The following is a 15096-nucleotide window of genomic DNA, read 5'->3' as shown; positions in this document are numbered from 1 at the left end:
CTTATCAGGAGGTCCAGTCTGTACAATGAAGGAATTGGGCCTTTAGTGTTGCGGCACCTGCCCCTTGGAATTTCACCCGTTGTCTTTTCGGTGCCCTTCCTCTTTCAACAAACCCTTTCAACTGAAATATTTCCTGGCCTGCATCTGTGCTGGAATTGTTTTATACTTACTTGTTGTTTGCTGCCCTGGGCTCCGTTTGGAGGGCAGGATATAAATTTGCTGGAGCCACACCAAAATTTTAATTGACGAGAAACACCAATAGGAGAAAAAAAAAGAAACAACTCCTAGCTGTGCTTGATTTATAACACAGAACACAACTACTTTATAATATGATCACGGGGCATCTAGAAAGAATAAAACAATGCACCTACAGAAGAACATGAGTCATTCCCAAAATATAATATTGTCTTTGAATCTTCCTGCCACACCTGCCACACTTGTCTAGGGTCAATCCACGTTGGCACTGGCTCTCAATAGAGAACCACTATTCACAGGGTGTGTCCAAAATTGGTACCACCAAACAGCTGTTGAAGCTCCAGGGCCTCTGGAGTGCCTATAGCTACTGACACTTGACCAGCCATCACTGAGCTTTGGCAGCCACCCCTCCATATGAGGAGGCTTCCCCCACCCTCAGTAAGTTTGGGTCTGCTGGGCTCTTGTTCATTAAGATCCTTGCTGCACCAGGCCAATAACCCATCTAGCCCAGTGTCCTGTTCTGCCAGTTGCCAACCTGCTGTCCACGGGAAGCCTGCGAGCAGGACCTCAGCGCAGTCACACTTGTGATTCCCAGCACAAGTAGAAGAAGAAGAGTGTGGACTGGATATCCCACTTTATCACTACCCGAAGGAGTCTCAAAGCGGCTAACATTCTTCTTTCCCTTCCTCCCCCACAACAAAAACTCTGTGAGGTGAGTGGGGCTGAGCAGGGGCGCCGACTTATAAAAAATATTGGGGGGCGGGCGGGGGCCCATACCAACTTATAAAAAATATTGGGGGGGCCCAAGACCTCCAAACCGCTGCTGCTGGGGGAACGAAAGGGGCGAGCCCCGGGCTGCCCCGACCTTAAGTGAACCTGTGAGGGCCCGCCCTTTGCGGCAGCCGATTGGCTGCCACCGTGGGCGGTGAATATTAATGAGCTAGGGGGAATCCCCGCTTCTTGCGGGGCTGACGCCAGCCCCGCGAGATTGTTGATGGGTCGAGAGCCCGCAACCTCACCCCCTCTCTAGATCGGGAGTGGCTTTGTTTTAACTCATTACTGAATGTATTTTAAAAGGTAACTATCGTCAAACAAGGAAAATAAAAAATACCAACATAATTTTGTGATTTTACAAAGCATAATATAACTAATAATTTTCTTAAATTATTGGGGGGGCGGAGCCCCCCCAAATGAATTTTTGAGGGGGCTCGGGCCCCCTCAGGCCCCATGGAGTCGGCGCCTATGGGGCTGAGAGACTTCAGAGGAGTGTGACTGGCCCAAGGTCACCCAGCAGCTGCATGTAGAGGAGCGGAGACGCGAACCCGGTTCACCAGATTACGAGTCTACTGCTCTTAACCGCTACACCACACTGGCTCCCACTCACTGACACCCTGCCTGGGATCTCCGGGTGAAGGGCGAGTAATAAATAAAACAAATTATTAAACAAATTATTAAATAATAAAAAGGCCAGGGGTACCAACCTGAATATTTTGGGGGGGGGGGGAGACCAGGTAAGCCTCACCCTGTATAAGTGATCACGTGATGTGGGGCAAGCACATCATTTGAATGTCAAAACAGTGGTACCTCGGGTTAAGTACTTAATTCGTTCCGGAGGTCTGTTCTTAACCTGAATCTGTTCTTAACCTGAAGCACCACTTTAGCTAATGGGGTCTCCCGCTGCGCCCCCGGAGCACAATTTTTGTTCTCATCCTGAAGCAAAGTTCTTAACCTGAGGTACTATTTCTGGGTTAGCGGCGTCTGTAACCTGAAGCGTATGTAACCCGAGGTACCACTGTACCCATTCAATTTGAATGGCAATGCCCATCAACTGGAGGGGGCTGAAGGGACCTTGGCCCCTAGTCATAGAAGCCAACTCCTAGGGGGTTGAACTCCCTCCATCAAATATTTCAGGAGGCTCCCCCCCCCCCTCCAAAAAAGTTGAGGACAATTCCCAAATTTTGTGCGCGCGTGCCATGTCATGTGACCGGCGATGCGGGGCGGGGCCTACCTGCTCCCTTCCCCGCCCTCGATATTTTATTCTAGTCAGCACCCCTGCCCTTGGGAGTTCATGGCAAGGGCCTGAAAGCGGCCCTGGCGCGCGAGACTCGCCCTGGCAGCTTCCTGACGGCTCCGGGGAGCTGTTCCGTGTCCTGCGTCCTCCTCCTCCCCGTGCGCCACCCAACCCTCTCAGCTCCCTGGGCAAACAGGTCCCGGAGCCTCGCCTCGCCCTCGGGTGCCCGGGAGGCCGCCTGTGGCGATGCCGCTTTCTGGCTCTCTCTGAGTGACCGCGCGTCCCTCCAGCTCGCCCGCCCGCCGCCCTCCTTCCCCTCCACAAGTCGGGAGAAACTTGCTCGACGGGCGGGGAGGGAGGCGGGGGAGGAGGAGGCGGGCCCCTCGGCGTGCGCCTCGCCCGCCCATTGGCCGGCGCTCCGTCGGCCGCTCCAGCTGGAGCCGGGAGCCGTCGGCTGGCGGAGGAGCGTCTCGCGCCTGCCCCTCTCGGAGCGCCGGCCAAGGTTGCGCGTCTTAAAGGGAGCCCCGCGCGCGCAGCTGCCTCTTCACATCGATTCCCCCGGCAGAGAAGGGGAGCGCAGCGCCCGCCCCGCCTCGTCTCTCCCCTGAGCCGGACTGTACAATCCTCGGCAGTGTCCTGAGACTGTATGGTCAGCTCAGGGGCGGCTCGGCCCCGGGATCGCAGCCTCGAAAGCAGCAGCGCCGCCGCCACGAGGAGCGCCACCAGGGAACCTGCGCGGCCGAAAGAGGGAGCCCGCCGGCGCAGCCCAGCACGCCCCTTGCACCTCTCCAAAGGCCTCCGGGGACCTGCCCACCCACCCAAGCCAGGCCCCCTGCCTGCCTGCCTGGGTCGGGCGCGCCCACGAGGGAGCCCGTGTATCCAGACGCCGCGCAGAACAGCGGAGGCGCCGCTTCCACGATGACAGCGGAGAAGGAGAAGAAGAGGTAAGAGGAAAGGCGCCCAGGGCGCACCTGAGCAACAGGACACCCCCAGCCCCCCCGATCCGGCGCCGATCGGGGGTGGGGGTTCCCCTTTTTAGGAAAAAAAGTCCTTTTCTTCTCTCAGCTCCAAAGTGGCCCTTCTCCGGCTGAGGTCTCTCCTGCCATATCAGGTCATAACAACAACAGCAACAACAACAACTTGTCAATATTGTATCATCATCGTCGTTCTGCTTGTTGGACGGGAAGGCCTCAGTGTTGATCTCGATATAATGGGTATATAGCTCACGAAGGGTGGCCCCTTGAATTTATTTTTGGGGTTGCAGGGTGGGCTCCCACGTTGATGGGCATTGCCATTTAAATAGTGTTGCGACTTCTAAGCGATTATGCGGGGTGGGGCTTACCTGGGGCCCCCAATATTTTATTCAAGTTGGCACTGCTCTACACACACACACAAAACAAAACAAAAACAAAACAGCTGTGTGTGTGTGTATTGTATATATATAGTATATATATATAGTGTGTGTGTTGTGTAAATACACAACAGGGGTGCCAACTTGAATAAAATATTGGGCAAGCCCCGCCCTGCATAATCGATCACTTGACGCATCGTATGCACACTATTTGAATAGAAATGCCTATCATTTTTTGGGGGGGTGGCCCCCTCAAATATTTTATTGGAGGGTCGAAGGGACCTCGCCCCCTAGGAGCTGGCTCCTATGATACACACACACACTTGTACGATTCGCTTGTTGACCTTTGTACACTTTTGTCTTATTTTTTAATGTTGGGTACAATCCAGACAAAGCTGAGCAGTTTTACGTTCCTTTGTGTGTTTTTTTAAACCCATGTTTCTCATGAGTTCATTAAACACGTGTTCGTCTGCCCTGAAATCTACGGGACCTCCGAGAGCTTTGCTTAGGCTGGATTGTAATACTCATAATAATATATTTTAAAACACGTTTGGTTAGGTTCCCGTCGGTTTCAAAGGGCGAAAGGGTTTAGCCCTTGCTTCTTAACTCTGTCCTTGAAATCCGCGGGACATGGACGCGCTGGATTTTAACAGGATCTCGCCCCGATGCCTTGGGAATGACTGAAGCTATTCACTGGAATTGCGGCGCGAAAGAAATAATGTTACTTCTTCTTGGCTTTGCTCCGGGATCTGTGACGGTTTTGTTGTTCCCAGATCTGTGTACTTTTGAAGGTTCAACTTCCAGCTCTTTGGCTAGCTTTCCCCCTTCCCTCCTCTTCTTCCTTGGAATTGACGCTTATAGGATGCTCCCAAACTTACCCAAGAAAGCTGTTCGCCAAAGCTAAGGAACAGTCGCAGATCTGCACCTTGTGCGTGTCTGTGTGTGCCAGTGTCTTTTGGAGACAGAACTACGCTCAGGAGGCGGAAAGCGATTATCAGCCTTAAACAGAGAGGTCCGAAAACGATCTCTTTCTCATGCTACTAAAATCCAACGGCTTTGGCATCCTGCTCCGCTCTTTACCTGTTGAACTACTGTAACTCTAGAACCTCCGGGACAGAGAAGGGAGCATCTGAAGATCGCTGCCCCTTATCCCCATGCCCGTGGGCCTTTAGACAGCCAGTTAAAATGTAACCTGGGGTGCATCTGTCTGCATGATGACAAAAATGGGACTTTAGCATGTTCTTTGTCGGTGTCCACTCTTGCCGCGCGTCTGGGAGCTATTACGCGAGAAAAGAACCGAGTCGAATCCTCTAAAAAGTAAACGGAGTGACTCCCATTCTTCGTCCCGTGGCATATTTATTTTTCTAGAGGCAGGAATAACGACAGCTTGCACTAAGGAGCCGCCGCTCCAGATGCAACACTTCACACTCCCGACTTCTTTCCCCCGAAAATATTAAATGCACAGCTGATTTTCAGCCAACTTTGACTAGGGAGAAATGCGCGGTCAGAAAACTGCAGGAGTACAGTTAGGAAATTTAAGCCCCTGGACTTAATGGTCTTACGCGGGTGAGCCCTCTTTAGGGGGTCATCAGCATTACTTCACCAAGGGTAGCCAACATGGCGCCCTCCAGATGTTTTGGACAACCCCTCACCTCCCTTAATTCTTGGCCATGCTCACTGAATGAAGTTGGGGGTCCACAAAATCTGGGTCGGGGGCACCGCGTTGGCTTCCCCGGCGGTAAGCCATCCTTGTTGAGTTTGGGGCTGCGTCCTGCCCTGGACCTCTGCGCCCCCAAGTCCTTCCCTGGCGCCGCCACGGATCGCCACCACGCGCGCCTTTGCGCTCGCTGGCAGCTTCGGTTGCATTTCGTCAATAGCGGAGTAGGATTCAAAGAAGTGGTTTTTTTTGTGGGGCGGGGAGCGGAGAGAGATTGCGTTCACATAAACTTTTGAACTGCGCCAGTTTGCAGAGCGCTGGCTTTCCAGCACCGTCTCTCCAAAAGCTGGAGATCATGTGTGGAGTGACACCGGATTGAACTGAGCGTTCGTCGTCAGTGGTGAAAGGAAATTTCAGGGGGCGATCGGTTTGGCGGAGAGCAACTCTCTCCCCTCCCCGAAGTTTTGAAGACCCAGCGTCTGGGATAGGCTGAAGGCAGCCGCCCAGAGACACACCAGTGCAAGGCAGTTTAATTCGAGTGGATCCCCTTTTGGAGGCTGGTGCTGGGAAGGTCCGGCAGCTTCCCAGGAGGTTAAAGGGTGAATTCGGATTGCACAACCGCCACCTCTGCCCCTCCCGCCCCCCTGCTCCGTCCATGCCTCATCAGATCAGCTCCGCGGCTGCTTTTACGCCATCTTCCCCCATTACTAGCTTTGCCGATTGTGCAAAGGCGGAATTTTTTTAGTTCATCCTCTTCAACGCAGCCAGCCTGTGTCGACGAAGATGCTTCTCCCTTTTACTGCTGGACGACCCTGTCTTCCTGCCCACGCTTCAGCCGCATTCTCTATGTGGTTTCCCTTTCAAGACATTTTTAGCCACCATCGGAGGCGAAGTTGAAAGGGGTCGTTTCCTCCCCCTTCACCTTTCAACGCTTCAGGAATTGGCAATTTTAATACTTCAGATTTGTACCACACATTTCTGATTGTTCAAAATGTTTCTCATACATCTTCAGTGATCATTACAATACACCTGTTTCAATACACATATTTCAGTTGAGAACATAGAATGTAGCCAGGATTTTTGTTGGGGGGTGGGGCAGAACCTCTGTTAGCTTTTAATTTTTATTGATTCCCTGCCTCCCTCGCTACGCCCATGGTTGAGAATGCAGAATCACCTAGTGTATTCATGGCAGAGGCAGATTTGAACTGATGGTTTTATTGGGGAAGTTATCTATGCACATAAAGTGCTACGTTATGTGTTTAAGTTACTCCTAGGTTCCAATCCCTGAAAATATAAATTTGGGGTACAGCAAAAATCAACTCAAATTTAGTATGTTTCACTGCCTTCAATTGGATTTAAAAGTGTTTAACACTGGGTGGATCATGTCCAGGTTTTGCTGAAAGGATTAAACTTGGAGCATGGGTAGTTTGTTGTCTTAAAAAATATATGTTTCCATATTTGCAACCTAGAACTTCACATCTTATGTGTGCTTCTCATGTATGGTCTGTTATCTAAGACCTTCAAAGAGGGTTAAGTTTGTATCTCTTTTTTTAATTGGGCAGACTTCTGTTGGTAGAAACTTCCAATTTGCCATATGAGATGCATAGTGACTTGGAACCAGCACAGTCGGTAGAACATGAGACTCTTAATCTCAAGGTTGTGAGTTCGAGACCCACATTGGGCAAAAGATTCCTGCATTGCAGGGGCTTGATCCTTGTGGTCCCTTCCATGTGTACAGTTCTATGATTATAACTGAGCAGTCGTCATTCCATTCCCTTTTATTCTAGTCAAGAAATGTGTGCATGGTAGAGAAGGGGCCACAGTTTGTATGGAGCTCTGGGTACACACTAATGCTTTGCGTTTTCTTGTGTGCCCATTGGCACCTTTTAGAAACCTGGTAGCTTTTCATGGATGGTGTGTGTATGTGGGAAGGAAATATAGGTATGTGGGAAGATTCCCAGAGCAAACCTGCAATCAGTCCCCTTTTGGCCTGTATAAGGTCTATGTGTAAGATCTTGGCATTGTTGGTGTAGCTCTATCTCTTGTTTTGGAAGGCAGAGCAGATAGCTTCAAATGAGCAAGGATACGTAATGTAAAGGTCATGTTCCTTTCGGTTCTCCTTTGAAATATTTCCTATTGATTGAATATTTAACCCCTGTTGCCTTTGCTGCATGGTAAGATACATGTAAAACTTTTCTCCCCTGATCTGTGCCAACTCAGATTTCATGAAGAATAAAGTTCTTGAATGTCCACGGCATTCAGCCATACGCTCTTGTGGTGTGCTTACATATTACATTTGTTTGCTGCATTCATTAAAAGTATGCCAGGGAAGAAAAACGAATCACTGATGACCAGCATGGTGAAAAGCTCTCATTTAACAACCTAACAGCTAAGCTGATATAGTTAAGGCAAGGGTTTGTTAACCAGTACTTTCTCTTCAAAAATAGCAAGAAAAGGAATAAATAATATTCCCAGAAGGATTTTTGCAGTGGTTATCGAAGAAAAGGTGTATGAATAATGTTTGTGGGGGCAGGGCTGTAGCTAGGGGGTGGCGAGGTGGGCCCGCGCAGGCGATCCCCCGCCCCCGCAGAATCAGCTAATAGTATGTCCATAAATATAAAAATTGATTATTGCCTCGTAAGAAATGGTTTCAGATGGAGGGTGAATTGAATGGGTGGAAGGGGGCAGGGTTGGAGGAGAGGCAGAAAGAAGAGCTAATTTGTCCATGCCTAGGGGGCGCTATCTGGACGGTTCTGCCAGGGGTGTAAGATCACCTAGCTACAGCTTTGTGTGGGGAAATAATCTGTGGAATATGACTCAAAAACAGGGATCACTTCAGACTCTGGATAACACACCCACTCCAATAGTCGTAGCTGGAATATGAACAGCTGTTCTCAGAACAATTTAATATGCTTGCATTAAATTTGAGTGTGTCATCTCCTGTTCTTTTAAACTATGACTTAACTGGGGTCTATAGGACTCCTGTATCAGGTTAGCAAAGTTCTTCTTCTTCTTTTAGAATTTTAGGATGTCATAATAAACACAGAAGGAAAGGCACACTCTGTAGCTTTAGGCTGCCAGATCAAAATTCCGAAAAGTTAAAGGCTAACTTGTGCAATAGCAGAAGAAGTTAGTAGATGTCTTGCAGGCGGTGTGGGGCTGCTCTATCTGTTCTGGGGCTTATTTGGAAGCTAGAAAGCATGTTCTTTGCTTTGGTGTTGTGTAATAAAGTATTCTACTGTGTAGACTGTCTAGTACTGAAAGGCAAATGAAAACTTAAGGCTGACTGCGTAATCATCATATATTTAAAGCACCTTTTAAATGCATGGCTTTCCCCACAAAGTATTCTGGGAACTGTAGTTTAAGGGTGCTGGGAATTATCTCTGAGGGAGTAAACTACAGTTCCAAAAATTCTTGGGCAGAAAACAATGTGCTCTAAATGTGTTTTGCATGGGTAGGGTGCACATAGCCTGTGTCTGCAATCCTTTATATTGGGTATGGGACTCCCCCTGCCATCAAAGGTCACATTCACTAACAGCCAACCCTTTGAAGGCCTCATACCAAAGGTGGCCAACTCAGATGCAGGAATGACCAAGATGGCGACACACACCACTTTGCCACTTCGTATGCGTGGTTACACACACCACACATCCCTGAACTGCATTCAAAACACAAACCTCCATACACAAACGGTGCTCGCCCTCTTTGCTGGTGCTCAGTTGTGTCATGGGAGAAATGGAGGCACGGGGAGCGAGGGGGATGGCAGTGCCGGGAGTGGATGTTTAAAATTCTGCTCACCAGTAATCTCACCCTTCTCACCTTCATCTGTGCTGCTGATACAGCAAACTGGCAATCCCACTGAGCGCAAACATTTTTTTTTCTTCCAGATTTATAAGCCACCCTTCCTCTCCCAAGCCAACCTGTGGTGGTTCACAACTACAAGGTTACATGAATTGCAATATTCAGAGCAACATTAGAATGTGCTGCAGGTAGTAATTAAACACGGTAGAACAAACAAAAAACAAACAAACCAAAAAAAAACCCCAACCTTTGTAAACCCATCAACCGAATGTCTGGATAAATAAATAAATAAATGCCTCACAAGTTTCCTGAACGCAAGGGAGAAGGGTGGCTCTACTTGGATTTCCCTTGTGAAGGAGTTCCACAGCACCAGCGTGCAATTCTCGGTGCTGCCAGACTAATATGTCCAGATGTCCAGATCTTGTTGGGACAGACTTCCTGTTTTCTTTTGAGGCACAGTGTTCTGAGAACATTTTTAGCTCAAAATTCTCGAAAGGTCTTGTTTTTTCGCTCAGTTAGGGTTCTCGTGCGCTCCAGAAGCAATTAACCGTTTTGTCGTTTCTGTTGCTGGCGGAGTTTGCAAGGCCAAGTAGCTCTTCTGGTTTTGTCTACTCGGAGCAAACATTTAATTTGCAACACGTAGCGCTGCAGATTTTGGCTGGAGTGTTTTTGCCTTTTCTTCCCCAAAGAATGTAAACAGCACTCTTTTCTGTGCGCCATGAAAACGTTCACTTGGAAAACAACATGTCGGGGATGAGTGTTTGTGTTAGTTAAATGGAATATAAGGTTCTGCAGCAGTGAGTCAGATTCTGCTGTCACAGCAATGACATCTGCTTCTTTTGGCGACCCTAAAGCTTGCACTGAAATCCTGTGCATCTCTGAGCAGAAGCCCTAACTGAGTTCAGTGGGACTCGCTGCTAAGTACATATGCATAGGATTGCAGCTTCAGCTGTATTTATTTTGAATTTATTGATATATATGCACAGTGCTTTTTGGGGGGTGTACGCATACCCCTACACATTTTGTGAATCTAAGTTTGGCCTCATTGAGGGGCAGCATTTCAATATAAGGAAAATGAAAGTACCCCTAAAAATTTTTAAAGGGAAAAAAGGACTGTATATGCCATAAACTGTTACAGAAAATAGTATTGTGTGTACTTGGGAGATGTGTGGCAGGGCTGAAGCAACTCCCCTATGGAGAAAAGTTGCAGCTCTTGGGGCTTTTTAGTTCAGAGAGAAGATGTGTAAAATGTGACATGATAGAAGTTTTTAAAAATTATGCCTGCCATGGAGTAAGTGATGAGAGAACAGCTTTTCTTTCTCTCTCATAACACTAGAAATCATGGACACCAGTGTTGGAAGATTCAGGGCAGAGAAAAGAAAGTATTCATGCAATACATAGAAGAAGAGTTTGGATTTGATATTCCGCTTTATCACTACCCAAAGGAGTCTCAAAGCGGCTAACGTTCTCCTTTCCCTTCCTCCCCCACAACAAACACTCTCTGTGAGGTGAGTGGGGCTGAGAGACTTCAGAGAAGTGCGACTGGCCCAAGGTCACCCAGCAGCTGCATGTGGAGGAGCAGAGATGCGAACCCGGTTCCCCAGATTACGAGACTACCGCTCTTAACCACTACACCACACTGGCTCTCTACATAGTTAAAACCAGTGCTTTTTTCTGGAAACAAAAGTGGGGGAACTCACCACAAAGTTTGTTTGCTGCAGGCCCAGTTGCAGTGCCACCCACACAACCCCGGGCAGTGGCTAAATGTGATTAATAAACTCAAGCAGACAATGATCTGGATTAGAAATGGCCACAACTTTATTGATTACAGTATAGATATAGGTGGATTTTTGGCTCAGGCATTGGTGTATATCCGTTCCAGCCCCTGCAGGCCAAAATAATAATAATGATAATAATTTAATATTTAGATGGTAAGTGAACTCAGTCCCCCCATTTCCTGCTCAACACACACACACACACACACACACACACACACACCGGTTAAAACTATGGGTTCTGCTCCTGCAAGAGGTAGTGGCGACCATGGGCACAAACTTGCATGGTTTTAAAAGAGGATTAGACAAATTCATGGAGGATAGGGCTATTCAGTGGCTACTAGCCGAAACGGCTCTGTTCTGCTTCCACTGTTGGAAAAAGTATGCCTTCAGAAACACCAGTTGTTGTAAATCACAAGAGGGGAGATCAAAGGATCCTGGACAATATGAAGCATCCAGCAGGGCTCCATTTATGTTCTTGCGCTGAGGGTCATTTCTGTTGCACAAACTTATCCATGCCCGTAGCAACTTCCCATCCAGATTTGGGCAAAGGAGCAGACAACAACAAGGGGAGGGGAAGGAAGGAGGAGGAGGAGGCAAGGGGCAGAATGTATACACACTGAGTTACATGCCTTTAACTAGGGTTGCCATATTTCCAAAAGTGAAAATCGGAACAGAAAAGTTGTTTTTTTAAAAGCTATTTTTAAGAGGAGTTGACAAAAAAAGAGACACAGCTGACATGTGTTGCCATACATCTGGTTTTTCCTGGACGTTTCAGCGATTTCTGCCCGGACACTATTTCTGATGGTTAATTGCTGGCTATATCTGGAAGATTCAGGACATACGCCAACCCTGATTTAAACACAGGGGTGGATAACCAGATGTTGTCAGACTCCAAACTACAATCAGCCCTAGTGAGCATCACAAGGCCTCAGGGATTACTTATGTTATGTTTATCTGTAATACAGGTACAATAGCTCCATATCATAAACTGTCAGGGCTGTTTAGCATTTTATTTAGTTTTTGTTATTATATTTGAAAAGTACAAATAAAAATGCAGGTAATCTTTAAGGTTGAGTGGCTAATCAATATAAAAATTAAACAGCTACAAAGCTGTTATCGCTGAATTAGATTGTTTTGTAGTGTTTTTCTTCTATATACTGGATATCCTGTATAGCAATCTTCAGTAGCCTGGTGCACTCTTGTAATGCTGCCCTAATGTTTTTGCAATACTGCTGTGTAGAAGGGCACTTCTGTGCTATAGTCTTCTGAAATAGGAGATGCCCCCATCAGTATCGGCATTCTGCCAGCTCCTGAAGACACACCTGCTTGGGAAAGCACACTGAACTTCTGATTTTGTTGTTTTAACTGTTTTTTTTAAACTGTTTTGATGGTTATGCTTTTTAATTACAGTGGTACCTTGGGTTACAGACACTTCAGGTTACAGATGCTTCAGGTTACAGACTCTGCTAACCCAGAAATAGTACCTCGGGTTAAGAACTTTACCTCAGGATGAGAACAGAAATTGCACGGTGGCGGCAGCGGGAGACCCTATTAGCTAAAGTGGTACCTCAGGTTAAGAACAGTTTCAGGTTAAGAACGAACCTCCAGAACGAATTAAGTTCTTAACCCAAGGTACCATTGTAACTGTTTAATGGTATATTTAATTATGGATGTTTCAGTGCTCCAGAGGTCTTGTTATTGTGTATTTTAATAAGATATTGATTTTCTAGTTGTAAACCACTTAGAAGTCATTTTGGCTCAAAAGCAGTGTATAAAACAACAAGAAGAAAATGATGCAACAGAAGTGAGACTAAACCCACCCACCTACCTCTGCGTCATTGGTGGTATAAAAAGTTATCAAATTTCAGCAGGAAAATACAGGCCAGGCATTGATTGTAAATGAAGCAGGATGATTTGTCCTAAAGTAATCTAATTCAGCAGTAACAGCTTTGTAGCTGGTTAATTTTTATATTGATTAGCCACTCAACCTTAAAGATTATCTGCATTTTTATTTGTACAAAGAGACCATCTTGGCTCTGAGTCCTGGGTGACCTTTCAGGGTTTTTCCCACTTGGCCTGGCAGGGCAGGGCCCTGAAAAGCATACAATAAAATTGGTTTAAAGCACTGAGATTAGTTTGTTTTAAGTTTATAGAAATTGGGATGGCATGAAAGTAGCCATTATCCTCCTCTGTGTTTCCTCACTTGACACAACAAACATTGACGATTGTGTTCCGTTGTAAAGGCCGATGGTAACAATGTTTGCTTTTATTGAATTTTTTAAGCCTGATCGCTCTGCTCTTGGACCCTTCTTGTGATCACAAAAATGTGGGATTTGTCAGGTTTTTATTTTATTTTATTTGGAGAACATGACTGATTCTGCACACCCTAGTTTTGATTGGCCTCTGTGAAAGTTAGAAAGTTTGGGGGTGCTTTTTTCAGTTCATAGTGAGTGAATAATATTTAATCTGAGCAGAAATACAGTTATTCGGTTTACAACAAAAAACCAGGCCAAGCAGCCTAGCCAATAAATACAAAAAAGGGCACTAACTCACTTTTTTCCACTTCCTTCCTGCACATGTAGAATGTCAGGCACTTTTGCCACATCAATAACCTGGAAGTAGAAATAGCCTCTTCCAATTATAAACTTAACAAAACCACCACCTATGTTTGTTTGCATGCATGGCTTTGTAACTTTTTTTTTTAATTTGCCTTTATATATTTCTTGCCTCCTTGTAAAACTTGCCACACATGGGTAACTAAATTTGTATTTACAAATCTAAGTATAGTTTTGTACAGGTGTATTTGGTATCTGCAGTTTCAGCAAAACACACACACACACACACACACACACACACACACAACACTGCTATTTTTCTAGTAAAAGAGGTGCCAGAACTCACAATGAACTCTTCCCTTGTTCTCTTATAATGGCAATGGCGCCCACCTGATAGGTGCTGGAGAGAGAGAGAGAGAGAGAGAGAGAGAGAGAGAGAGAGAGAGAGAGAGCTTATATGATATGTTTCTGTTTAAGCATGGTTCTGTTTTAAGTGTGTTTCCTGCTATAACTGTGCCTCTAAAGCAAACACTATTGTTTTTATACCAGACAGTAGCATCCCGTGATTGCCATTCAAAATGGGAGGAGCTTTTCATGCCTTAAGAGCAAGGGAATGCTACCAAAACCACGGCCCATCTGATATTTGATTTCACCATTTGATATTTCGCATTGTGCTGACTGGCCGTGATGCTTTTATTTTATGTGGGCAAATCGTATCGATGGACCAGGCTTCTGCTGTTCGTTTTGTTCTGTTTTTTTCATTATTGAAAAAACACCCAGGAAAAAAAATAACAACAATTAAAACTGCAGCATACACGCAGCATACAAATTAAGTTCTTAACCAGAGGTACCATTGTATAAGTAATAAAAACACATGCAAATTTAAATTCAGTGCCCATCAACTAACTAACTATTATGGAAAGATGTGTTCTTAATTGCTGGCATAACCCTGATGGCATAGAAAGGTTTTCAACCAGCATTTGAAAGTCAAAACAGAAGGTGGAGTGATACCACTAAAACTCTATTTCTTGCTCTCATTGTGAGACTTTCAATGCAGGGGGCAACCAATGACATCCCAGCAGATGATCTCCGTGACAGAACTGGGATATGAGGGTTTGGGGTTCCCTAAGGTACCCTGGACCCAAGTTCTCTAGGGTTTTGGAAATTAATACCAATACCTTGAACCTGTCTCAGTAAGTAGGAGAGCAGCCAGTTCAATAATGGATCAACACAGCTGTGGCTTCTACCGGGGGGTGTGGCTGTAGAGGCTGTCTTGCATGGACGACGGCAATGCGCTCTACATGGGGCTACCTTCGAAGGTGATTCGGAAACTACAGCTAATCCAGAATGTGGCAGTTAGACTAGCGACAGGGAGTTTTGCATTGTTTCAGTGGGAAGCTTGGATTCCAGGCGGCTATCTTTTCGTCCCAAAATTGAGTAACCGAGCTGACAAATGAATCATGTGGGTGTAGCTTAAGGTATTCTAGAGCAGGCATGCTCTTGCGCCTATCGACGCAACCAGTAAAAGTCGCTTAGAAATTCCTTCCTAGCAAGTAAACTGGGGAGGAAATCTCTGGTCCTCTGGATGTCGTTGGATTCCAGCCTTCATCCCCCACAGCCAGCAGTGGGAGGTGTAGCTTAGCAGCATGTGGGGACGGGCACAGATCCCACATCCCTGCATTCAATTTTCATGTTAACTGTAGCTGCTGGAGCAAACCATTGATTTTAAAAAAAAACACCACACCCCA

At 46.5% G+C, this 15096-nt stretch overlaps 1 protein-coding gene across 1 annotated transcript in view; it reads left to right on the top strand.

Annotated features, from left to right (window-relative positions):
* The first annotated feature begins 2725 nt into the window (after positions 1-2725).
* Positions 2726-15096, top strand: part of EPAS1 (endothelial PAS domain protein 1) — a 135381-nt gene continuing 123010 nt past the window's right edge. The window contains exon 1 of the mRNA XM_081903899.1: positions 2726-3150. Coding sequence (XP_081760025.1) covers positions 3125-3150 — 26 coding nt within the window. The 5' untranslated portion in view covers positions 2726-3124. The remainder of the gene's footprint in view (positions 3151-15096) is intronic.

This window comes from Podarcis melisellensis, assembly GCF_964234715.1.
Source record: "Podarcis melisellensis genome assembly, chromosome: 3".
NCBI lineage: Eukaryota > Metazoa > Chordata > Lepidosauria > Squamata > Lacertidae > Podarcis > Podarcis melisellensis.
This window is presented reverse-complemented; position numbering and strand designations above follow the sequence as displayed.